The sequence below is a fragment of the Vespula pensylvanica genome, chromosome 7, assembly GCF_014466175.1.
Source record: "Vespula pensylvanica isolate Volc-1 chromosome 7, ASM1446617v1, whole genome shotgun sequence".
NCBI classification, from domain to species: Eukaryota; Metazoa; Arthropoda; class Insecta; order Hymenoptera; family Vespidae; genus Vespula; species Vespula pensylvanica.
In genome coordinates this window covers 4,817,499-4,843,870 of record NC_057691.1, presented here as the reverse complement: position 1 = coordinate 4,843,870, position 26,372 = coordinate 4,817,499, and the positions used below count along the sequence as shown (strand labels likewise).

The window sequence follows — 26,372 nt, the reverse complement described above, 5'->3', positions numbered from 1 at the left end:
TTATTGTACTATTTAGATCTCTTAAAAATATAAAATTCTTTCTAAAAAGATAATTATTTACAAAAATAATTCATAAAGACATTAAATTAACTTGACTAGTTTTTATTTATTTTAACTTATTTTTAGTTTTCTGTTTGAATTTTCGTTTATTACTCTCTTTTTGGGGATAAAACATAAGTGGCATTCTTTTAAAATGTTTATGCATTGGTGTTACCAATAGTTTGTCTAACATAGGCCATGGTGTATTAGGTATTGTATGAAATTGAACATACCCATAAATTGTATGTAAGTCTAAAATGTTTTTCCTAAAAAACATTACAAAAATTAATTATTTCGAGCTGCAGGATTTATCCAATATAGTAAAAAACAATGTATACCCTTTAGTATCTGTTTCTTTGTAAACAGTTGCAAAAGCTCCATTTCGACTAATGTGTCTGATGATATAACAACCAGGAGTAACATTTGATAAAATTTGAATAACATTGTGCAACAATGTTAATGTATCTTCTACTTTTATGTTATAAAGCCGCTTGATTTCATTATTAATTGATATAGTAGTACGTTTTTCTATTTGTATTATTTCTGACGATTGTGCTGATATTCTTACTGTTAAAATATGATATATATATCTCATGTAAGTTTTTCTTACCATATACTTACATAATTATACATAATTGTCCATGTTACATACCTCTTGCAAGATATGTGTCAGGTCGAAATATTAAAGAAATCCATTGTTTCAATCCTTCTTCTAACGTTAAAGCTTCTGCTCCAAATGCAAGTTGATGTTCTAATTTTGGTACTAAAAGTAATTTTTGCCTGAGTGTTGGTGTTAATTCCTGTAAATTTTTTAAGAGCTCTATATAGTTCTCTATAATTACAAATATTAACAATAATTATTTTTTACCAACCTCATATCCATCTTCTTTTGTGCGCACTAGCATTTTATATTCTTTAATTGTATTTTTCATTAATTCATTTTGTTCTGTAGAAGAAGGTCCAATTCTAAAAAGATTATATGACACATTATTTGTACAGCATGATTCTGTATCATTATCATCTTCATAATCTTCCTTATCAGATTGTTCTTGTGAATCAGCTAAAAAAAAGTTTATTATTAATATTTTTTTTTACAAGTTTAGAAAATTTATTTTTAAAACTTACACATCGTTTGTTCTAAGTTATGTGTGTTTACATTATCATTTTCATGTTCCATTGATGTATCTTTTTCATCTGTATTTTCACATTTAAACTTTGTTTTATCTTTTGTATTATTGGAAATATTTAATTTACTTTCATAGTCATCCTCTAATGTGATATAATTTTCAGAATTAATATTTCCGAATAAATCATCATCATATACTTTTACGTTACCTGATCTAATATATATTAAAAATATATTATATATATTATATATATATATATATATATATATATATATATATACACACACATGCAATAAATGATGCAAAAGTTATTATAATGATGGCTATTATATAATATTGTTTTACCTTTCTGATTTCGTAGGTTTTGGTTGAAATATAGATTCTTTTAAAATATATTTGAAAACCCAATTATTTTTTTGTGGTATAGTAGCACAATTAGGTGGTGGTGGCTTGTCAATATATATAATATTTTTTCCATTGAAAGATTTGATTGTGATAGGTAATACCCATGTTCTTGAATAATTTGGGCCAGCATTATTTGCTAAACAGTTTAGACCACTGGATGAAATAACTAAATCTACATCATTGGCCTGAGCAAGAAATTCACAAGTTGGGTCCTTGCTTACAGGTAATTTGAAATGCATTGTTGATGTATTACAGCATTCATCAGGTACTGGAAATTTTTCTTGTAATCTTGTAGAATTACAGTGTAACATAAAAGGTCTAGTCAAAGGTGGTAAAATTATTTTTGGTAAATTTCCCTAAAAGTATATAATTTTTATATAACTTTTTTAATCTTATTTTTATAATATTGTAATTAGTTTATATCGAAGAAAATTAATTATTCATATTTCTGAATTATAATTTCTTACCTTTTTTAAGCAAGTAGATATAAATTGTACTGTGATTTCTTTATCCGAAACAAAAGGAATGTTTGTAGTTTCCATATAATATCTTGGTAATTTAAGGATATCAAGTAATTTATATTTCCATCGTAAATTTATATAATCCTCACAATAAATTGTTTGCAATTTCATTCCATCCCACTTTCCCTTAACAAATTCTAAATATTGATCTTGTTCTTCATTTATAATTTCTTTGAGACTCTAAAATTTCACCATATTTTAAAAATCAACAATATTTTGCAAGACATATTAATAATAGAATTACCACTGTTTATTTCACTTACAAAATAGATTGCTAAATCTTTTTTATCTTTAGCAGTTAAATTTGGTTTTTCAGAAGTAGAAAATGTTAATAATGTCCGTAAACATGCATGTTGCTCTTCTATATTCAACTCGGACATCTTTGGAAATTTACATGGTCGTTTCACTAAACCTGGTACATATATTTTCTTCTCTTTTAATTCTTTCTGTGAAATATCATTTACCATCACATTGTTTTTATTTTCTTCCTGACTATTTGGATCTTCTGAAATCATATCTATTTTAACAGCTTCATAATCTTCATCCATATTATCGAAAGGATTTACAAAATTTCCATGTAATAGTCTATACATTACACTTTCTCGTGTTAATCTTTCTTCATTAATAAATACATCATCCAAAATGTCATTTAAAGAAGGATTCCTAAAATATACATTGTAAATAAATAAAAAAATATATATATCTTATATATAATTAAAAACAATAAAATAGTGTAATCATAACTGAAATAATAATACATATCATATATAAAAATAATAAATGGTTTTAAATATAATTAGATTATAAAAAATATAATTGTTTTTTTTTTTTATAAAAGATTCGCAATATATATTTACCAATCAATATTTAAAAATGTCTCCATTTTTCTATGTCACAATCATTTAAATACATTTAGTATAATAGAAACTCATGTTTTTATAACCTTTTTGTTAGATCATGCGCATTTGTGTTGATCATCGGTAGATATGTATCCGTAGATAAAAAAATTTACAGTTTACTTATCAGTAAGCATTAGCATGAATCGTTCTGTGTCGGTAATTAAGTTTCATGTGTACTATCCTAGAATGTTAAATATCAACTATCGTCAATCGTAAAACATTCCAAAAATAAAGGATATATACATTTATTTATAAGATTACATAAAAGTGATAATTGTAGGATTATTTTCATGTAATATCAGTGTATATAGTATCATCATGACCAATTTAATTGATGCACATTGGTTTCCGTTGGCTTCGCAAAGCAATATTTATTCAATGACACAGTTATGTTCACTTAGTGGGGTTAATAAAGTTTTGGTGGCATCTTTAAAAAGAAAGATATACTCGTGCGAATATCATATTACGCCAAAATGGAATTTGAGGCCAGTAGTCAAGGAATTACTCTTCACGTACATTCCTAGTTTGTGATTTTATGTATAATGTCAAATAAAATCTATTGAAAATGCTGTACTTATATAAAAATCTTTCATCATTTTTGTTAGATGGGGCTGAAATTATTGCAATTGATGCTTATAACAAAATGGATGTAGGTGATGGATTTGTTATAGGAATAACAATTATTAAAACAAGCACGAATACATCAGTTGAAAGATACTTGAATATATATTCTGAAGGTGTCGTAGATGGAGAAGGAGATGAAAATAATACAATTGAAACTATAGCACAAAACTGTCTTATGGTAGAATTATCATATACTCCATATCATTTATATCATACGATATTACCACATCAAGCTTCTGGCAATGAGGTTTTTATGTTTTATATATTATTAAAAAATGTTTGAAGACATAAATTTGTTGTTTTTAATTTTACATTTGTTTTACAGGTCATTTGGTTAATTTCTGGAAGTGATTATAAGATTCATATGATTATGGAAGATAAATTAACTCATGGGTATATCGAACCATCTATCGAAAAATATTTTCCAGAACTACATAATATTCAAGCTATTTGCTTATGGATAAGTGTTTATTATTTTGATAATTATAAATGGTAATTTATATAATAATTATTATATATTGTTATAAACAAGATTTTGTAATTATACGTATTCTTAATTTCTTTTATAGGCGACTCAGTGCTATTGGATGTGAATGTGGTTTAGTCAAAGTAACTTTAGTGGATGTCTTAGAAATACAGATGGTTAGAAATTGGTCATTGAGATATGATAAACCAATTTCTAGTATACATATATTTCCTCATAGAAATAATATTCCTTCACCATCATCATTAAATTATGAATGTAAATGTAGGTTTATATTATAATTAAATAAAATTAAAAATTGAACTATAATATGTTTGTATAAACTTTGAGTAGTAATAATAAGTTTATTATTAAAACTAATTAACTGAAATTGTTTTTTTTTTTAATAGCTAAAGAATCATTCTCAGATGAGGATCCAATATTGAACATCTTGATTGGTAATACAAGCAATGCTATTGTTTTTATGTAAGCAAATTTATTATTATATTAATTTTAATATCAATGTTCTTAATAATGTAATACATTTTGATAGGGATATTTTGCATTTTGGAATGGAAAAAGACATGATATTAAATGGTAGTGATTTATCAGATTGTATATTATGTACATGTGTTGCGGATATAAACATGGATGGTCAAAATGAAATACTATTAGGGACATATGGACAGGAAGTTTTAATTTTTGCATTATCAGGTGATACATGGGAATTATCTGTACGAAAATTATTTGATGCTCCTGTGCATTCTATATCTTATATGGATATAACCAATGATGGCATGAAAGAACTTATTGTTCTTACGCAACGAGGAGTGCATATATTACAGGTTACAATATTTTCAACATTAAATATTGCAATTGTAAACCATGTATTAATAATTTATATTTTATTTCTCATTTTTTAGCATAATACAGTACTTGTTAAAGATAAATGGAAAGAAATGTTTAAAAATTTGTTAATTAAGAGTGGTAGGTGAAAATAATGAAATGTCAATCCATATAATATTTTGTTCTTGAATTCATTATAATACAAAAAAAAACCCCATTGCTAACGTAATTCTTTTTTTAAATTAATTTGTATTTTTATACATATAAAATTTTGAAAAAGAAATTAATACAATAAATAATAATGTCGTGCGAAATAACTCTTACTTTCAGTTGTAATATATTATATATTATCCTTTAGTATTTATTCATACTGTTTATATTATATAATAATTTAAAACAAATTATATAGAGTTGAAGATTTCCTTTTCAAAAGTCTGCAATAAACAAAAAAAAGATAAAACGATATAGAAAGACATTTTAAAGCTTACAATTTTCGCGCCGTCTGACCGGTGAAGGTGCGCCAGGTACACTAATGATCATGTGACCATATCGCAACGTCATTGGACGGTATGACGATCGACGGTCGATGTCGAGGAGGGAGCATCGATCAGAACTTGTACGTGATTGGCTCGTCTGAGGGAGGTAGGAATAGTGGGGGGAGGATAGCGAGGTCGCCATCTTAAAGCAATTCGCGATAGCCTCTCGTCGCCGGTGCGAAGCCGAGCTGTTGTCGTCGTGGTTGTCGTTTTCGTCGTTCTCGTCGTCGCGATCAGAGCTGAGCCGTATTAGCCTGGCGAGCGTGTTAAACGCGAGCGCGAGCTCGTACGGCTCCGGTAGGTGATATACGCGAGAAAAAGAGTAGAAAGAGAGAATTTGGGTGAGGAGAGACAGAAGTATATCTGTCGGAGGGACAGTTAATCAACGTTTAACGTCTCGTGCGGGAGACACTTAGGTGGTGCCAATTCGACATTTAATTTTCTTTTCCTATCCCGTGTCTTCCACTATCTTGTTCGTGTAATCGTGTTATCTCTCTCTCTCTCTCTCTCTCTCTCTCTCTCTCTCTCTCTCTCTCTCTCTCTCTCTGATTCTCACTTCCTCTTTCTCCCTCTTTCACTCTTCGTTTTCTTCCGAATCCACGTCTACGAATATACATACGCATACGTACATATTACTTAGAAAGACACACACTGTCTCTCTCTCTCTCTCTCTCTCTCTTTCTCATACACACACACGCATACACACATTTAACTCATATACACGGAATCGACACCTCGGTAGTGGCCGTGCGCCGAGTGGTACATGCTGTTTGAGAGAGTGATCACAGAAGGAAACGACGAACACTTGCTGACAAATACGTTCGGTTTTGAAGAGTCGTCGACGTAGGGGAAGGAAAGTGACAGGAAGAAGGACGGCAGTATGGCGGGACAAACGATAAACGACAGGCTACTAGCTGCCAGACACAGCATCGCTGGGCAAGGGCTCGCCAAGTCCGTATGCAAAGCGACCACCGAGGAGATGATAGGTCCCAAAAAGAAGCATCTCGATTGTAAGTCTCTTTTTAGCTCTATTTTTCTCACCTTCTCTTCTATTCCTTTTATCGAGCATTTCATATCCTTTTTTTTATTCTTCCTGGGTTACATCGCCTTGCGGCTCGACCGACTAGGCTCAACTCTATCGATTTGGCTCGATTCGAACGTCTTTTTATGACCCTTCGGTTTCAATACTAAAGACGAGCAATGATTTAGCGCCCTTTGTCTTTCGATTTTTCGCGAAGAGAGTACGTAGAAGGCGAGAATGCAGTGAGACCAGTTACGCTCAAGGAAGATAGAGAGAGAAAAAGAGAAAGAGTGAAAAAGTAAGAGAGAGGGGAGAGACAGAGTGAGCGAGTAAGAGAGAGAGAGAGAGAGAGAGAGAGGGCGAATGCTCGCGCTCACGTCGATGCGCCGCACGTCGTAGTGAGGTCATTCGATTTTGAGTATGTACGACACGACAAAATTTTGTTCATGTTTTACCATTTCAAAAAAGCTTGAATACGAGAAAGAATTTATGATGACAGGAATCACAGTTTTTCAACGTTCTCGTGGCGATACTTATAGTAATATCAGCGTGTTATATGATTTATTGATTTTACTCGAGGAACATTGATTTTTTCCATGCTTGACTTCACCCAAGTACCATACGTTTTAAGATACACGATATTTAACGTAATGCGCAGACTTCTGGACGATTTTGGACAAGACAATTGGGAAATCCTTTAGTTTTGAAACAAGAAATATTAGAAAATGTTGATTCATTTTTTATGCTAACATTTTGTTTGCTTGTTATTGAAGTTGATTTATAAGGATACCAATTAAAAGTATCGTCTTTGATGTTACGACTTAAATTTAAAAGAATGTAACATGCCACTGTATCTATCAAAGATATATTGTCTTTAGCATTTTCTTAGAAATTGTTGGAGGCTAACAAGAATGAATCATCTTTCTTGGTATGATACATAGATGTCTAGTGACATGTCATTATATTATATTATATATTATATTATATTATATTATATTATATTATATTATATTATATTATATTATATACTATATTATATTATTTATATTTAACATTCCTTTATAATGTAATAATGGTTTTTCACATTAACTACTTTTATTAGTAAATTTTTCCATAAAGTTCTGATATATTTTTCATTATGTTTTGTTTTATAAAGAAATATGCAACAACAGAAACTTAATTTTAAGAGATATTGCAAACATGATAAACTTACAAGATAATAATTGTGTATCAAGATTCACAATTGTGCTTTTAGATCCACAATTGTGCGTGCCAATCCAATATTAAATTTATCTTGAACGGTTATGTTTGTTTACGAGTTATATATCATCCATATATATTAGTATAGCTATATGTATTATACAACTATACATACAACGCAGTGCTGTTTATGATCAGGAATTGTAGTTTACTATAGGAAGACAACAAATTTATTGGTAAGATCACAGTATAATCAAAGGTCATTTCAGTAGGAACAAGGTTATTTTCTTTGTATAACTTATCATTGAAACATTTCATAGTTGTAATTTTATTAGGAAAAAGAAAAAAAAGAATGTATATTTACAAAAACACATCTCATGGGAAGTTCATTAAATTATTTTATATTTTTAGTTTAAATGAGATAATTAAATGAAATGGGTAATGAAATGTCAAGAAATAAACTTGAGAAGTAGATTATTCATTTGAGTTCATAAATATAAAGTACCCTTAGAGAGTCAATCTCTTGCATGGTTTACAAGTTTTCTCGTGCGTATCCTTTCGCGATTCTCGTACAAATTAGAATTAATTTTCCGGAAAATCAAGAAAAACGATCGTTTCATAAAACGCATAAATTTAAAAGATATTTGTATGCGTTGAATATCGAAAAACAACAGATTCGAAGAAACGAGAATTATTTTATCTCGGGATACGCCCTTATTCGATTAAATTTTCATAAAATATAGGTTATCTTCACACAAGTTCTAATTATAAATCATACTTCGTTAAAAATATTTAATTGTGTCGAGTCACGAGTTTAATTTTACTTTATTTTTCTTATGATGTAATATATTATAAATATCTTATAAAATCCAACATATAGAAAAGATATGTAGAAAAGAGTGTATGTCGAATTAATCAGTCGTGTCATGTGCGATCAAAAAATTCTATATAGAAATACGAATCGTTAAAATTCGTAAGAGACGATCGTGTCCAACGTTCGTTCTACGAAGAATACAGAGAGAAAAAAGAAAATATTGAAGAGACTTTAGAATCGTTTGGTTTGTCAATACACATAGGTAGCTTCGAGCAAACCAAAAGCGAAGAGTATTATTAGTACATATTATTAGCGTCTCATAACGATTGGAACCTTAACGATTCCTGGGGGTCAATTCGTGGAAATAAATCTGCTTATTTTCCATGATAGTTCGTAATGCCTGTTAACGCTTCGATAACTTGAAAGTTTCGATAACGTTGTAAAAATGCATATTGTTTCCCCGGTCGGTAGATAAGTGATATAACTTCATCGAGAGCGAAAGTAAGTAAATACAAAAAGAGGAATAAAATATATAGGCGTGCGCGCGCGCGTGTATGTGTAGACCTTTGGTGAGCTTGCATGAAAACGATGCTCATTATCATAAAAGCGACGGCGCGTGTCCGTACTGACCGTTACCGGTCTCCCAACTATGTGTGCACGTATGTATATCTCCAGACTTGGACGGGGGCGTAAATGATAAAATTCTTCGAAGGCGTGATAACGCCAATCAAAAATGAAATATGAGAAAAAAAAGTATGACTTTTCACGAATCTTACCCTTTTTGCAATGCGTCAACGTCGATAATAAATCTGCGAGGAAAACTTTCTCTTTCGTCTCTCTCTCTCTCTTTCTCTCTCTTATATTGTTTCATTTTTATATATTTTTTTTTTACATATATGTTAATTTATAACAATATTACGTATATCTTTTTCCTATTCATCGGTAATTATAAGGATCGGTGAGAAGGTCGTTGAAACGAATTATCATTGCCTTCATAATTCGCGCCATGTTTTTACGCGTTAAATTTCACTCTTCGACGAAGTGGCGCTAAATTCAAATTTTGACTCGCGCGCACCAAATTCAAATTTTGACGATGATATATGTATATATACGTATATACACATTTATCGATGGTGTAAGTCCTTTTCTCTTCTTTTTTTCTTTTTTCTTTTTATAGTCCTTTTATTTCTTTTATTTTATGTAACATCAATTACTTATATGAGATGTTTCTACAGTTATTACGATCTTATAAAGTGGAATTAGGAACGAGGGTAAATGTATTATCGTAATTGAAATAAAAGATGAAAAAGAAAAGAAAAGAAAGAGAAAAAGAAACAAAGAAAGAAAGAAGAAAAGAAATAAAGATAAGTAGATAATGTAGTATATGAATGCAAGTGAGCGTGAAAAAAGTATGCGCGAGTATATATTATGCGTATCTCTTAAAGGACGTGCGAAAAATACAGAAAAGTACATATCGTTTTTTTTTCCCTCATTCACGAATACGTAAATCATATTTGTTGTTGGTCCTTCCTTGCTCTCCCTCTTCAAATAAGAATTGAACGGCTACGATCTCACGGCACGCTTCGCACGATTACGAGTAATGAGGTACGGTCTTTCTTTCGCGTGTTAAAGCCGAGTAGGTGAATGACATCGGCACGTTTTCTTATTTGACCTATGCCCTTTCGCTGATCTTGCGTTAAAGGCCAAAAAGCAAACTGTACCGGACTCCTCGAAAGAAACCATCTGTTTCGATTGAGCCGCCATTCTGTCGTCCCTTTTCTCTATTCCTCTCTTTCTTTTTTTCTCTTTCTCTCAAGGAGATGAACATTCGTATTTGCGCTCTTACTTAAAACAAAATTAAATTTACGAGGGCGATTCTAAATGATATTGAATTGCTTCAAGTTTCGATTTCTCGTGTGTTCAAATTTCCAATCATTTTAAGATATTTATTTATTTTTCGTATGAAAATAATAGAATTATATAGTAGCATTAATATATTATATTATCTTTTTTTATCTCCTTATATTTATAAAACCTATTACAAATGTAGAATAATTAATCATTGTTTTATGTAAAAAAGTTAAGCAGCATCGATGTACATATAAATACGTTAGTTTTTTTTATCGATATTTTAGCTAGATCATTAAGTAAAGAAGCATTTTTATCGTATGAATCGTGAAGTTTCGAAAGAAAGATCGCGTGAGTTGATAAGCAAGACATGCATGTATATATTTTCTAAGTAAGAGTCGACCACGTCATTTACGATCCTCATTCTTATTGAGCTGAATGAGATACGACGATGATAAAGAAATTGTACATATTATAAATTTCACATTATTTCGAAATTAATTATGTATTTCGATATAATTCATCGATTAATTTGATGCGTTACGTAGAAAACAAATTATTAATAGCATGAACAGATAAGAAATAAAAAGGAAAAGGAACTCGATTTTTATACCGATCATAGTAATCTTATTTGCATTTGAAAAATATTTTACAAAATTTAATAATGCTTTACCATCGAGTTTTGTTTCTTCAAGGAATAAATTATTCGAGAGAAACGTATTTCAATTTTCTGCATATTATGATTTTATCAAATTAATTCCGAGGAAAGATCGTTCAAAGAAAAAAGACTTCGATATAGAATTTATAATATTACTACTTAGGTACTTAATATTCTCTCTTCGCGATTCGCGATGAATTAATCGTTTATATTGAGAACGTTCTTTCGTTCCCATTGAAAACGTTCTTTCTTTTATATTCGACGATCATATTTTAATATTCATTTTTTTTCGAATTGAATTGAATCGTATCGAATCGAATCGAATCGAATCGAATCGAATCGAATCGAATCGTAGTAACGTATATAAGTAACCTGTAAAATTTGAATTTCATTACTTATACTCGTCTAACGGATGATTACGTGTCACACGTGTCTGATATTTGCTTTGAAAGTGGAGATCATAGAAAGCGTATATCTAATGTATACTTATGTGTTCAGAGTTACGTCGACTCCAACAAAAAAGTTGAGTTTTCTTTTGATAATTGGAAAGAAAATTATATAGTAGAATGAAAGTTGAAGGAACTAAATAATCGTAGGAATAATATAAATCCATTCGTCATTACTTTAAAGTAGAGCGAAGATATTAATAAATTTTTTTTCTTTCTTTTTTACTTATCGAAAGACGCCATATTGATAGCATAGTTTTGTTATTGCTATAACCTGACTCGTTTGTAACAAAATGTCGTTTCTTTGATATTCTTTTAAAAAAAGAAAAAAGAAACTTTTTTTTTTTTTCTATTAATCCTAAAATCGAACGATTTTAAATCATCGAAGTAGAATCGTTATCATGTTAATTATAGGAGATAAGCCAAATGAAAATTAATCGACGTTTTCTGTACTATTTATCTCTGTCTTTCTCTTTCTCTCTTTTTTCAACAAAAATGGCGAAGAATCAATGTTTTCTCCTTTAGGTAGTTACGTCTCGAAGGTAAACGAGAATCAGGAGAGTAAATCGGTCCTTCTCTTTCTCTCTCTTTCTCTCTCTCACTCCCTTTCTCGTTTCTCTCTCTCCCCCCTCTCCTTCTCTTTCTCTTTTACTTTTTTTCTCTTCAATTCGAAAGGAATGAGAGTTGACACGTTTAACACATGCGTTCCTCACAGAGAGAAATGCGTCCGATCGAAGAGCGTAGTAGCGCTTATGTGCGTTGGAGCGTTGGAGCGATGCCAGTAGTAAAACCAAATTAGCTGCCGTCCATACACACGCGGGGGTGTATAATTAGAACGAGAAAGCTGTCAAGGTCAAGTACAAGTTACTTTAGAAAGACGGCGGTCACTCAATCTTTAAAGACAGACCCGCGTATGCATCACATCATACTACTTCGTCCGTACGGTCGTAGGTCACACGCTTTGTTTTTTTAAGATTATTAAGATGTCCATTTCTGCGTCAAGAGAGAGAAAGAGAGAGAGGGAGGGAAAGAAGAAATATTTATTTCGTTCATTCGTTCGTAAAATTTAACGACCATTAAATTTTTATGTATCGATGATATTCTTCTTTTTTTGTTTTTTTACGTGTTTATCATATTGCATATAATGATTATTGAAGAGACAGAATATTTTTTCTGTTGATAATAACCTCCTCTTCCTTTTTTCCTGTGTATATAATAACGTTAAAGATAATTATTGTTAAGTCGATTTGCTTTTAGTATCACACTTACGCGAAAATGAGTCTTATATAACGTATATATGTATATATGTATGCATCCATGCATATATATATATATATATCCGCTGAATCAGTAATTTGCAATGGCATAAATCTGTAGGACTTGTTATCGTCGAAGAAGCGAAAGTAGTAACGTAAATGTTTTTTTTTTTTTTTTTTTATTTAGTCTTATACGTACTTTTACGTGATTGCTCTACGTTTGTTCTAGTATTGATAAGAATATATTTACATACAAACATACAAACGTTTGTTATGTATACGCGAGTATCTACATTGAAATGAAAAACTAAGAAGCATTTACCTTATTGATGCAATTCTTTATTTTTTATGAATCATTCATTCAAGATTTCCTTTGCCTCTTTTCCAAGGCGTTAACGATTTTATCTAGATACGTATATACATACATATATATATATACATGTGTATATACATATATATGACACGTATATATGTGTACAAGCCAAGAAGTAGCTTGGCTTCGTCGGTACGATCAATACTTAAAGACCGTGCCTATCATTGTCCTACTCTACTTCTTTCGGTTGTTAAAAGTATATCAAATTTGATACACCCGTGTAAGTGTATATATATAATACAGTACATATTCGATCTTTGATCTCTATAAAGTATTACCTACCTAGTCGTATACGTACAACGTAAAGTATACTTATATATACTTACATTTACTTACATGATAAATCGTGATAATTATAAGACATCATTTTATCGAGTAATCTTTATAAAAAGTTACGTAGTGTGACGAAGCAAACAAATGCTTTGAGTATCGATCGACATTTTGATCAGTTTAAAAGGTAATCTCTTAAAATGAGATAGCAAGAGAAAGAGGGGAAGGGAGGAAGGGAGGGAGAAAGCGAGGAGGAGAGGGGAGGTCGTGTTTTTTCTTTCTCTTCGTTCTCTCGAGCATTTAACGAGCTCTATCTTTAGGACAACTAGGGATGTAGATCATTGATCGTTATCTGTGCATCAGGGAGACATTGCACTGGTTCCGGTCCTTGACCTCCCTGATTCGGGATCGTACTTGATGAGATTACTTCTGCCAATCGACAAGATTGACGTATGGATTTTCAGCCTTTCGAACCTAAACGATCATTCCGAATTGATCGGATAAAATTGATATTGACGTCGTTTGATCTGACGTGTTACATTACGTTTACTTTACGTAATACTTTTCCTTTGACAATTTTCATCCGTCTTTTTTTATTTTATAAAAATCTCTTTAAAAGTCGAAGATGTGTTCATCAATCTGGAAGAAAGTTTTTCATTAAAATATGTTTCTTCTATATTACAGATCTCATTCATTGTACGAACGAGCCAAACGTTTCGATACCACAACTCGCTAATCTTTTGATAGAACGATCGCAAAATACAAATTGGACGGTCGTTTTTAAAGCTCTCATAACGGTGCATCATATGCTTTGTTATGGCAATGAGGTAAATATCCTTCTTTCAAATATTTAATGTTTATTCGTTTACATTACGTTGAAATTAATGAACTCCTTTGTTTTCCAGAGGTTTACACAATACTTGGCGTCGAGCAACAGCACGTTTCAGCTCAGCAATTTCCTCGATAAAAGCGGAGTACAAGGTGAGCGAAGAAAAGGGTTGCGAGGATGAATGATGGTCGATCATATTTTTTAACGTTTTATTTCTATCGATTCGATTTTTCTTTTTCCTTTCCTTTTTTTTTTATTCTTGTATCGTACCCTCCGATATTGAGAAATATTATAAAAAATCAGAAGATATATTGTTGTTTTGCAATGCCAGCGAAAGTAATTGTTGATAATATTTCGTAAAATAAGTTCTGGCGCAATTATCGTATTGTTTATTTTATCGATAATGATTGCGGAGAACATGCTTAATGAATTTCGTTAAACTTTTGATTAATTAATTTCTTTCGTAAACGACGTGTCAATAAGATTATTGTTGTATGTATCTTGAATAATAATTACAAATTTACTGCGAGTATTATTGCACATTCTGCGAAATAAAAGTTTAAATTTATCAGTTTGTTTGTTCGTTCGCTTGGCAAGCAAAAGTATTTATTTATTATTATATGTATATATGTAAGTAATATTATATGTATTGCATGAGGTATAATGGTAACGTGGAATTATTGCTTTAATAAGTTTGCGCGCAAATTCTTCTCTTTCCAACTAAAACTGTAAAAAATGGAATTTTTTTCTTTTTTTTTTTTTTTTAAATTTCTTGATGCCCATTACACTAGCCACACACACGCATAAACACATATACGAAAGAAGGAGCATAGGAAAACATGGCTATTTATATACATACGTTCGTATCTACTGCTTCCTCTCCTATATTGTTTAATAACACTTTCTAACTAACTTCCCAGCATCGAACAACTACAGATCTATATGGGCAAAATCAATCTTTCTCTTTTCCATGTGTCTGGCATCTATCTTCTCTTCTATGATTTACTAACTTGGATTAATTTTATCTCTGTTTGAGCACAGCTGGAGCACGCGTCGGTAAGTCGATTTCCTCTATACTTACAATGTCTTTTTTTTCGTTTATAACAAATAACACTTATAAATATCGAGGCTGAGCCAAAAGTTTCTAAGTTATTTTAAAAATTAATTACTATTTTTCAAAACTTGGACTAATTTTTTAATCGTGATCGTAAAACTACGAGTTTAAAAAGTCTCGAGAAAGAGTAATAATTGATTTTTGAAGTTATTTAGGAACTTTTAATACACCCTTTATATGCTATCCAGCATATGATGTATTTATTATTGAATATCATGTATTTTTCTTTTTATTGGTGATTCTGTATTCTTAAGATCAAACTATTCTTACAATACTTTTTAATCGTCCAATATCAATGACAACTTTATGAATAAAAATATTATGATAATTAATATGTTTTTTGTATCTTTATTGTTCATTAGGTTACGACATGTCACCGTTTATCAGACGATATGCCAAATACTTGAACGAGAAGGCTCTTTCATACAGGACGGTTGCATTTGATTTCTGCAAAGTCAAAAGAGGGTAAGATAGAACGATTATTTATAATATTAAATCTATGTATTTGAATGTAATACAAAGTTAATGTTAATTTTGTTTTCTTTTATTTTTAGAAAAGAAGACGGCACGTTGCGTACCATGAATGCAGAAAAACTACTAAAAACTTTGCCTGTCCTACAATCGCAATTGGATGCACTTCTAGAATTTGATTGTACAGCAAACGATCTTACAAATGGTGTTATAAATATGGCATTTATGCTTCTATTCCGAGACCTCATACGTTTGTTTGCCTGTTACAATGATGGAATTATTAATCTCTTAGGTAATTTACAAAAAAAAAAAAATGATCATGATTAAAGTAATATATAATTTTTATATATTATATCTTTTTATTATTTACAGAAAAGTATTTTGACATGAACAAAAAACAATGTCGAGATGCTTTGGAATTGTATAAAAAGTTTCTCATAAGAATGGATAGGGTTGGTGACTTTTTAAAAGTCGCAGAGGTAATTTATATTTGTAATTATGTTGAATGAACCTTATATTTGTAATGTACGCTTAGTTAATGAAACTTCTTTTTTGTTTAAATAGGATGTTGGTATCGATAAAGGCGATATACCGGATTTGACGAAGGTAATGTTTTTAAGAGTTACAGTTCAGTCATATTTTTCTTTGCTATAATCATTTCTATGTTTACGACGCGAAAATTTCAATACAAATGAAAAGTATTTTTATAGGCACCGAGTAGTTTGTTAGATGCGTTAGAACAGCATCTTGCATCATTAGAAGGGAAAAAGGGCTCTGCTGCAAATACGCCAACTCAATCGGCAAGGTATGTCAGCTTTCTTCGAATATTGATTTATTTACAATAAAAAATGAACAAGGTAAATGGAAGAAGAGAAAATAGAGAGAAATATTTATTTTTAACGTATCAGGCTGGCGTTATATTTACGTTTTATTAATAAATTAGTAAAAAATGAGATCTTCTTCCTATATTTTCATTAAGCTTGCAATAATTTTCATTTTATTGCATAATGAATTGTTCCTAATATATCAGTTTGAACGGATACGAAGAATGATAAGTAAAAATGTTTTAAAAAAAATTGTTTAAACGTTATAAGAATTATATAGGAAAATTGTTTAATTTATAGTATTATTATCCAAAAAATCAAAATCATTATTTCCTGTCATTTGTCATTACTTTACGGCTTTGGTCCAGTCATTCGGTAATTTCGAATGACTGTTCACCATCAGTCATATCACAACTAAATCCTACAAAACAACTTAATTACAAACATCTCTACTCCTTTTTTTTCTCAAACATAAACCTCTTTGCAACTATCGTTAATTTATTTGTAGATCAATTGGACATGTGACACGGCTCATTTTTATTTAATACTTATCTATAAAAGGAAATTTTTCTCTCTGTTTAATTTTGCTTACATGCTTTTTAGTTGTGAGATAATAGAAACGTGAATTAACTTTTGGAGCCCTTATCTCTGATTGTGAACGTCTCGATTGTTATGAAAATTTTCTTCTAAATAACAGTCTTAACATCGAATCAATTAAAGTATTTGTACGAATTTTTTATATATTGATAATGGCTCGAAAGGTTGGATAATTTATATAAATATATTTTTTTTTTTTTTTTTTAGAATTTCTATTTCGTACAATTTGTACATACATCATTTGCATATTAAAATCACATTTCAAAGTCTATGCAAATGTAAAATATTATATTCGGCTTTTTTTGTTTTATTTTGCTTTTTATGTAATATTTTGAACATCTCGTACAAGAGATGATATATGTGCTGAAGAAGATATAATCGGTGTAAAAAGACGATTTGACTGGCCAGAGCCTTAATGTAATTTTCAATATTTTCAAATGGCAAACGCAAGTAAAATTACTTTATAAAATATAGATTCTTTCATCTATTGCTTAAAAGTGAAAAGATTTCTTTATCTTATACTTGCAACGTAAAAAAAAAAGAAACAAAACGAATAAATATAATATATTCGTGTTTCAATAGTAATAATACTAAAATAATGAGAACATATTTATATATGCAGAATAGTATGATAATATAAATAAAATAAGAGTCATTGCAATAAGATTTGATTAATAAAGAAATATTAATTCATGATATATATTATTTGAAAGTTATTAATGTAAATAAGTTAATAATGTAAAATAGACATCGATATTAAATGCCTGTATATAATAGGCTCTATGTGACATATAAAATGATATTACAGCACATGTATTTATCTAAACTTATGTATGCTTGGTGATGTAAATACCGTCGTGTGTAGCGTATTATGGATGCGTTCGTGATGTACACGCTTCTACGATGCATAATACGTAGCTTATTATGAATCGGTTTATATAGTACAGAATTTCTCTCATTTATCAAACTTTCTCGTAGAGAATAACAATTAAATAAATGCATGTGTAAGTTGTCAAAGCCATTTAAAGTATGAGTGCACACAATTACTTAATTTTTTCTAGGCACTGTCGCATTTATACGTACTACACTACTCTTCTTTGTTTTTTGTTTGTCTTCTCCTTTATTTTCTATTATCAACTTTCCCGTTTATTCCTTTCATCACATTTATTTGTGCTAAAACAAACTCTCCTCCTTCTCTTTTCCAAATATATATATACATATATATATATATCCTACTTTTTTCCCAATTACACACAATCCCCACGACCTTATCATTATCCAAGCAGCAATAGAACGAATATAAAGTCGGGAGTGTCCGCCCTGTCTTCCACCAGTACCGCATTTGGAACGGCAGCTAGTAACGCACGGCTCGATCATACTGGAAATGGACATATCGACGAAGCATTGAGGCAACAAGCTCTTGCGGAAGAGGAAGCAGCGATGAATCAGTACAAGGTAATCTTTTTCTAACGATACATGTCATAAAATACATTTTAAATTAGCATTTACTTAGTAAACCGGGATCTTTCGTATCTTTGCGTTTACGTTTTGTGGTAACCGCAAAAATGCTTACAAAACTAACTTATATAATTGCATTTGTTAATCTAGGCAAAAGTGCAATCGCCCTCAGGTGGTCCAAGTACAAATCCTTTCTTGAGTTCTCCTACCAACAATGCCAATCAGCCAATAGTTGATCTATTTAGTGCAGCACCAGCAACGGATAGCCAGGTAATTGCATATTTTTAATATGTAACATATACATATATATATTTTTTTATTTCTCTTATCTACGAAGGAATTTCGAAACTTTTACATAGCATTAGCACAATCATGACGGCAGATGCAACTAGGAATCACAGTCACAGTTTTTAAATCCTGGTTTTCAAATTTCTAAGAACTTTTTTTAACTCAAACCTCTTTAGTCGTATTAGTCCTTGTTTTTCTATAATTCGTATCATTGTTCGTGTTCATCCACGTTTTTACAGGATTTTTTTTTTTTTTTTTTTTTTTTTTTTGGAGCTAACATTGCACACGTTTACCATAATTAATTGCTACAGCATGACAAGATGTGTGAGCCTATTTATTTTTTTTCATGGATCACTTACAAATTTGTTCGTAGATTTAGTGTATATCAAATGTTAATAACTCTAACTGTTTATATTATATGTATATTATTATCGAATAATATCTTTAAAAATTATATTAACAATTCATTATAAAATTAATATGGCAAACGATATATAAGTTGTATAGATACGTATATTTCGATAAGATTTTTATTGGAAAAGATATGATTAGTACTATATAAATTAATATTTAATATAAAGAAAATGTTGTGTTTTATGATATTTTAGCCACAAAAAGCATCCGATGATTTGCTCCAACTGGCAGGAAATCCTTTCGCAGATATGTTTGGTGCACCGCAACAAGCTCCTCCAGCACAGTCTGCACAAGTACAAAATAATATGTGGATGACCAACGGTAATGGTAAATGCAACATTCGCTTAAGTTTATATATGTATATATGTATATATAATTTTTGTTATTTCCTATATCTTTAGTTGTTTTCTTTATTTTTCTATTTTCCTATGATTTTTTCTTCGCTTTTGGTTTTTTAGGTTTTGCAGCGACACCAGCAAATAATAACTTTGTTACAGATAATAGCTTTTCCTCTGTTTTTGGAAATCAGGATCAACAGTCAAGTAAGTATTTAATTTTCATTTAATTAGATTATAATACGTTAAAAAGCCATTATCTCAGTAAATTTTTATATTTTACATTCTCTATTTTCTTTTTATTATAAATATCGTTCTTTTGGCACAGAATACTTTTTGCCTGGTTTGTACGATCATTTGTAACACACACATACACGACATTATTTCAAAGTTGACATGTTATTAGGGATTTATACAATTTACGCATATATTATATATACATAAATATATATATATATATATGTATATATATGTATATAAACACTGTGATGTTAGTAAGAACACATTATCCGCTCGATGTTCTAAACTTGTCGCATAATATCTCAGACCTATAGAATACCTTCGCATAAACACTTGACTTTATTCGTTTATTTATGCAGTCATATGCAAATTAATTTGTAAGAGATGCATTTTTCAAAATAAAACTTTGGAAGATTCAACAGATCTAAATTAGATATTTGCAATATTAAGGATTCGATGAGGCTGAATTCTCATTAAATTAGAGAATGTTGTGTATTTCAGTAGACTGTTTGATGCATTTGTTGCAAACGTTGAAGGAGTAGTTGTGTAGTTATTATATAGTATATATGAAATGTCATGTTTTCGATAATCTAAGAAGGATCTAAACGATAGTAGAAGATTTGCTATATACTAACAAGCCGAAGCAGCGATGCGCAAGTATCTAAGAATCGTCTTTACTTTTTAACCGCTATACTAACAAACAGCGAGAAACGTGTGAAATTGTGGAGTATTCGTAACACTACACACAATCATAACGAAACATCATCAAGGAATCATCGCAATCATAATTAACCATAATTAATAGACGAAAGACACATGGCTTTAATACTGGCGCATCTCTCGAGAGAAGCAGTGCGATAATCGCAAGGATCTTTCCGAACTATTCTCGTAGAACGTAAGGCTAATCCACGCACATTAATAACTTTCTGCGCAAGCTGGTGCCCCAGGAACAGCCGGATCCGTACCCAATCCCTTTATGTCCGACTTCCCAACCGCCGCTTCCCAAGCTAGCAATGCAGCCGCTGCTCTAGGGCTGTTCGATCAAAGCGGCGTTACTGCCGGTAGTAACGCTGGCGAAGCTCAAGCAGCAGCAGCAGCAACAGCAGCAGCAGCAGCGGCGGCATCACAAAGCGGCGGAGACCTCTTCAGTGCCGGCGGTCAGGCAGATCTCTTTGGGGGCGACTCTGCAATGCTCAAGGCCGCAGATGGGAGCTCTGGGGACGTCGCGGCCGGCGGTGCACAAGTACCGTCGGCCGTTGCGCCCTCGACTGCTCTTACCTCTGGCAAGTCCACTGCCACGCCGCCTCCCAGACCACCGCCTCCCGCGACAGCTACCAATGGTACACCACGTGCATTGTCTCCAGCTGTTAGCGGAGCATCACCTGGTAGGCCAGCCTCGGGGCCTGCTTCAACTGCCGCCAGTGCAGCCCCGAGCAAGAGTGCATTCGATGATCTAAATGACAGTATTCGCATGGCACTGGGTGGGTCTCCGTCGCGACCGGCACCCCTTGCTCAGCACGCTCCTCCTACGCAACAGCAGCAGCAACAACAGCAACAACAACAACAGCAACAGCAACCATCGCAACAACCCGTCCAACAGGGCTTCGCCATGTTCGACATGGGAAGTAGTATGGGGGCCACTGGCCACCCGATGATGGCCGGTGGCCAGATGGTTGGTTACGGTGTTCCTCCGTCGTCTCAAGTACCCCCTGTCGGCTATGGTTCTCCGGCTAAGCAGCCAATGTCAGGTGACGGGAATCTATCGCAACAACGCTAACTGCATGCTTCCGAAGCAAATCCGAAATCCTATCTCTCGTTTTTTTTTCTCGATTCCAAACAATTAAATGTTCTTTGGAAAAGGATGATCGATTAGAATATCGAATGATTTCGATTTTGCTTCAAGTATGGCTTTCATTTTCTAAGGTTTCATATTAACAAGTGCAAATGACATTAACTGACGTTAACCATTGGAACTGCTTTTTTCTTTATTTTCTCCATTGCATGACCGCTTTTGTGACCTACTTTAACAACGAACTCTGCTCATTCTGTGGTAAGGACATTCTGTATTACGGGGAAAGATAGAACAAACAAGGATGAGCATTCAAGATAATCTTGAATTTTTGCTGGATAATACGAGGAATATTCCAGTTTCACAATCATAAGATTAAAAATTAAGTTAGGTCTCATTTTCTGAATTCACGATCTAAAGCACGAATACATAAAGTAATATTAGCATCGGTACGCACACGGTAAAACAGAAATTACTTAATAAATATTTAGCTAAATATATACACTCTTTATAAATGTAGCCGTCATTACACGTACAAAAATTATAATTTACTTGTCAGTATATTTTTATTAATTAGAATATACTTTTATAGATTTTGCTATCTGAAATATACCTAGCCGTAGAATTAAAATATACTCAAATATTGCACGATCATTAGCCGAATAGGTCGATATAGATCAATGATTAAAGTTACAGTAAGCTAAGAATGATATTTAAGGTACGAGTGGTACTGTACAAAGCATTGCGCAGTATCGTCTTACATAACAAGAATTAAACAGCGTAGATTTTTTCTATATAACTTAATTTTATATAATTTTACGTATATAATTACGTATTATTATTATTATTATTATTGTTTATTATTATTATTATTATTGTTATTATTATTATTATTGTTATTGTTATTGTTATCATTATCATTATTGTTATTATTGTTGTTGTTATTATTATTATTATTATTATTATTATTATTATATTAATTATATTAATTATAATTATACATAGTTATGCTAGTTTATAATAGAAAAAAAATTTGTAAAATATTGATTCACATAACATACTTGCATATATCAAATTCATATTTTGGTTATGCTTTTATAAGTTTCGGCTGGTGTGTGTGTGTATATATATATACACACACCAATATATATATTGTAGGTATTGCTTAGACTTATAAGAACTGAATTCGATGATGAGAGTATGTAGCACTGTGGTTTTGGATATGATATTTCAGCAGCTGGACAATCAGCAACTACCGCGGCAGCCAGTGGTAAAGTCCTAACTGGAGATCTAGATAGTAGCCTTGCCAGTTTAGCACAGAATTTGACGATTAATAAAAGTACTCAACAGCAAGTTAAGTAAGTCATTGCTTCTTCCTCTTCCTTCTTTTGCAACAAATATTTTCTGCAGCTTTTGATATGGAAAAAAAACAATCATCAATTCTTTCAGGGGAATGCAATGGAATTCTCCAAAAAATACGGCTAAAACCGGTGGTCCTGCTGGATGGACACCACAACCAATGGCAGCTACTACTGGCGCTGGATATCGTCCTATGGTGAGCCTAATTAATCTATATTCGTTTCTTGAATTATTATCAGCACGTATGTCATGTATGTAAATACATTACACATTGTCTTGATCAGCTTTTACATTAGTGTTAAAGCTTTCGGATTATTGGGTTTTTATGTACATCAAATGCATTTTTTGCTAATTATCATGCACACAACACATAGTCAAGGTAGCACTAGTCACGTTGCATAAAATTACGGTATTCGAATTTCTATGATATATGATGAAAATTTATTTAGTATATCTATAACTCATAAAAAGATTATAAATGTGAGCTTTAAAAAGTACAACATATGTGCTTTTTCAAGTTTCCTCTTAGAATTTGATTGATACCTAAGATCATAGTTCTTAGGTATTTATAAACAAATTTGTACAGAGTTCTTCTACCGTTTGGCAAATTTAGTTGTGATGCATGCATGGCATATGGCATGTTACCGGCTGTTCCAGGGTCAAGGAATGACGCAACTTCCTGCTACAACCACGTTGGCCTTTCCCCCACAGACAGCACCATTGGTAAGTTACGTTTTTATGAAACCGTCTTGTGGATTAGAGACTTGCCTGATATCGCTAATTCTTTCAAAGCAGTAGTGTGGAATTTCTACCTTACCTTAATGATTATAAACATTATTAATTTCAATGAAATGTTTTTTGATGTTTTATCAAAGCAACATACATTAATATCGAGTACCACTGCATTAAAGAATTTGATGTTGCATTTTTTCATTGTACATTACTTGTTTATCCTTACTCTACAACTGTGTATGCGCTACCCCAAATTTGTTACTAACTCATTCCTAGTAATACTATTTGAAGAGAATATTACATTTAGATGTATAATCAGATTTAGATTGTATTTCAAATACATTATTCATTTTTGTTTGGCTTAACACAAAGAATGCCTTGATTCTAGAATGTCGATTAGAATTGAATAGAAAGCAAACAAAAAATTATCAAGTTGTTGTTTTTAAATGTAAATACACGTGGAGAAGTTTGAGGAAATTTTTATCAAGGGACAATTGTTTGATCAAATTAATTGTCTCGTGATTTTAAACAATTTCTTTTGTGATTTGTGACAGCCTCCCTTGGAATGGTGAAAAAAATTAATTAATTTGCCAAGTCCAGTTTCGGATAATGCACATTCTTATTCTCGTCTCACTTAACACATTTCTGGTGTCTATAGGGTATGCAAGGTATGCCAATGGGCATGCAAGGTATGCAAGGTATGAGGCCGATGATGGGTACAATGCCAGGGCCCGCTGCTGGAGGTGGTGGTATGATGGTTACGGGTGGAGCTGCCCCAATGATGATGCCTAATGCAAATCCTATGATGGGTGCTAATCTTCAGCAGCAGCAACCACAACCTGCTGCTGCTCAGCCACAAGGCAATGCTGTTCAACTTGATCCTTTTGGTGCTCTATGAAGAGACTAGGTATTTGTTTAAAACATTTACCACAGTCTATAGACACCGAAATTCATTGAAAACAAAAAAAGAGAAAGAAGAGACGTTCACTGCATTAACAATGTTTTACGTTACTCATTTGTTCAGTAAAGTCTGCCTACATTAATAAGTTTTTTGCTTTTTATGTTTGTGATTAATAATCATAATAACCGAATTAATTCATCGAACTTGTGATGCTAATAATACAATAAAAGTGAATCGAATTAAATGGATATTAATAAATTCACGCTACTCAGCAAAGTTGTCAAGATCTGTGATTAATATACATGCAAACTTATAAATACATACACACGCACACGCACATATGCTCTATACATAGTTATGTTAATCAAAAATATATATTATTCTCATTCATATTATTGAATATTATGTCCTTTGGAATGCATTTTTTAGATAAACATATATTTTTTCTGTTTCAGGATTTCAAATGGAATGACGGAAAGGAAGCACCGATTTTGTAAATACCGTGTAATATGCTTAGAAAATATGCCCTTCTGATTGATATCGATCTAGGTTAAATGCTTTTACCTTGATCGACCTTCGAACTTCGTTCAAAACCACGCTGTTCGTCTCTCACTGTGAATATGGTCAATATTTATATCATTCTTCTCGCGATCATTCGATCTTAGATTTGCTATTTGTATGTAACAATTGCCTTGGAGTTTTCATTGTTGAATGTAATAAAAATTGTTCAAGATATGTCGGATTGAGATATAAAAATTGCGTTTAGAATCGCACGTACGTATAAATGTATATGTGCTATTGTATAATCGGATTTTGATTCGCAGGTTTTATATATTTCTGCAATTATGGACAAAACATTGCTCTGTGTATTTTGGAAGCTTTATAATAAGTTATTGCGCTAAAAGGATGAAATATGACTTTTGTCCGGAAAATAGAAAGATGGAATTCAGTGTGATTCTAAACGTATTGGAAGATTAGATTAGGTACAATTGGCTGTTGCATGTGTCTATCTTACGTAAAAATGAAAAAAAGAAAAAAAAAAAAGAATTCTCGAGCAAAGGCGACATTCAAATAATAGTTTACATTGGGCATCGATCTAGCATATCTGTGTATCGTTATATTATTCTTTTTTTAAAATTCTTTTTTTTTTTAGAAATCATTGGTTTTGGTCCAAGTGGAGGTTCACAATTATCCTATGTTAAAAGTATTAAATAATAATAATAAAATAATTATTAAAATAATTAATAATAATAATAATGAGATATCAGGTGGCGAGAATATGCATATATACGTATGTGCATGGAAAATAAAAAATTATAATATGTATATATGCGTATAGAATACCACAATTCTATCGAGTTCGAAGGAGATAATAATGATGAGAACGAAGAAACGAATAGAGGCGTATTTCATAAATGTTCTCTTTATTGTACTATTCCGAATATCTTAATTAGATAGTTCGTTATTATGTATACAAGATTAATCTTAATTTAATTCTTTAGATCTTAAGAAGATATATATATATATATATATATTAAAAAAAAAGAAAAGGTTACACATACAATGTTCGCAAAATTATAAATGTATTCTGAATAAGTGATTTAGTATAATATACTATATATATATGCATATATACATAGTCAATACGAATACTGTCGCAAAAGGTCTAATTGAA

At 31.4% G+C, this 26,372-nt stretch overlaps 3 protein-coding genes across 22 annotated transcripts; 2 read left to right on the top strand and 1 right to left on the bottom strand.

Moving 5' to 3' along the window:
* Window positions 1-86: 86 nt before the first annotated feature.
* LOC122630790 (little elongation complex subunit 2-like) lies at window positions 87-3,122 on the bottom strand. 2 transcript variants are annotated; one of them, XM_043815694.1, is made up of 10 exons: window positions 2,950-3,022; window positions 2,689-2,755; window positions 2,356-2,609; window positions 2,039-2,272; window positions 1,512-1,927; window positions 1,165-1,379; window positions 912-1,099; window positions 692-839; window positions 378-606; window positions 87-305 (listed from the first exon to the last, which is right to left on the bottom strand). In XM_043815694.1, the coding sequence occupies exons 3-10, from the start codon at window positions 2,605-2,607 to the stop codon at window positions 107-109; spliced, it is 1,881 nt and encodes a 626-aa protein (XP_043671629.1). In that variant the 5' UTR covers window positions 2,608-2,609; window positions 2,689-2,755; window positions 2,950-3,022; the 3' UTR covers window positions 87-106. The 2 variants fall into 2 exon arrangements, with proteins under 2 accessions (XP_043671629.1, XP_043671628.1); XM_043815693.1 differs by having other exon boundaries at window positions 2,356-2,755; window positions 2,950-3,122.
* Window positions 3,123-3,136: 14 nt separating this feature from the next.
* Window positions 3,137-5,982, top strand: LOC122630791 (KICSTOR complex protein kaptin-like). Of its 4 annotated transcripts, none has more exons than XM_043815697.1 (7): window positions 3,137-3,514; window positions 3,597-3,862; window positions 3,941-4,107; window positions 4,185-4,357; window positions 4,489-4,564; window positions 4,632-4,923; window positions 5,002-5,982. In XM_043815697.1, exons 1-7 carry the CDS (start codon window positions 3,310-3,312, stop codon window positions 5,071-5,073), a joined length of 1,251 nt encoding a protein of 416 aa, XP_043671632.1. In that variant the 5' UTR covers window positions 3,137-3,309; the 3' UTR covers window positions 5,074-5,982. The 4 variants fall into 4 exon arrangements, with proteins under 4 accessions (XP_043671632.1, XP_043671630.1, XP_043671633.1 ...); XM_043815695.1 differs by having other exon boundaries at window positions 3,140-3,514; window positions 4,185-4,363; XM_043815698.1 differs by having other exon boundaries at window positions 3,344-3,476; window positions 4,185-4,363.
* LOC122630788 (phosphatidylinositol-binding clathrin assembly protein LAP) lies at window positions 5,612-26,224 on the top strand. 16 transcript variants are annotated; one of them, XM_043815676.1, is made up of 20 exons: window positions 5,612-5,757; window positions 6,203-6,470; window positions 14,031-14,173; window positions 14,252-14,327; window positions 15,217-15,231; window positions 15,652-15,754; window positions 15,844-16,052; window positions 16,133-16,239; window positions 16,325-16,366; window positions 16,471-16,565; window positions 18,468-18,636; window positions 18,790-18,909; window positions 19,536-19,668; window positions 19,800-19,883; window positions 20,852-21,664; window positions 22,940-23,063; window positions 23,155-23,260; window positions 23,722-23,787; window positions 24,455-24,703; window positions 25,153-26,224. In XM_043815676.1, the coding sequence occupies exons 2-19, from the start codon at window positions 6,341-6,343 to the stop codon at window positions 24,692-24,694; spliced, it is 2,775 nt and encodes a 924-aa protein (XP_043671611.1). In that variant the 5' UTR covers window positions 5,612-5,757; window positions 6,203-6,340; the 3' UTR covers window positions 24,695-24,703; window positions 25,153-26,224. The 16 variants fall into 16 exon arrangements, with proteins under 16 accessions (XP_043671611.1, XP_043671612.1, XP_043671619.1 ...); XM_043815677.1 differs by having other exon boundaries at window positions 5,618-5,757; window positions 6,294-6,470; XM_043815684.1 differs by lacking the exon at window positions 5,612-5,757 and having other exon boundaries at window positions 6,076-6,470; window positions 18,516-18,636.
* The last annotated feature ends 148 nt before the right edge of the window (window positions 26,225-26,372 follow it).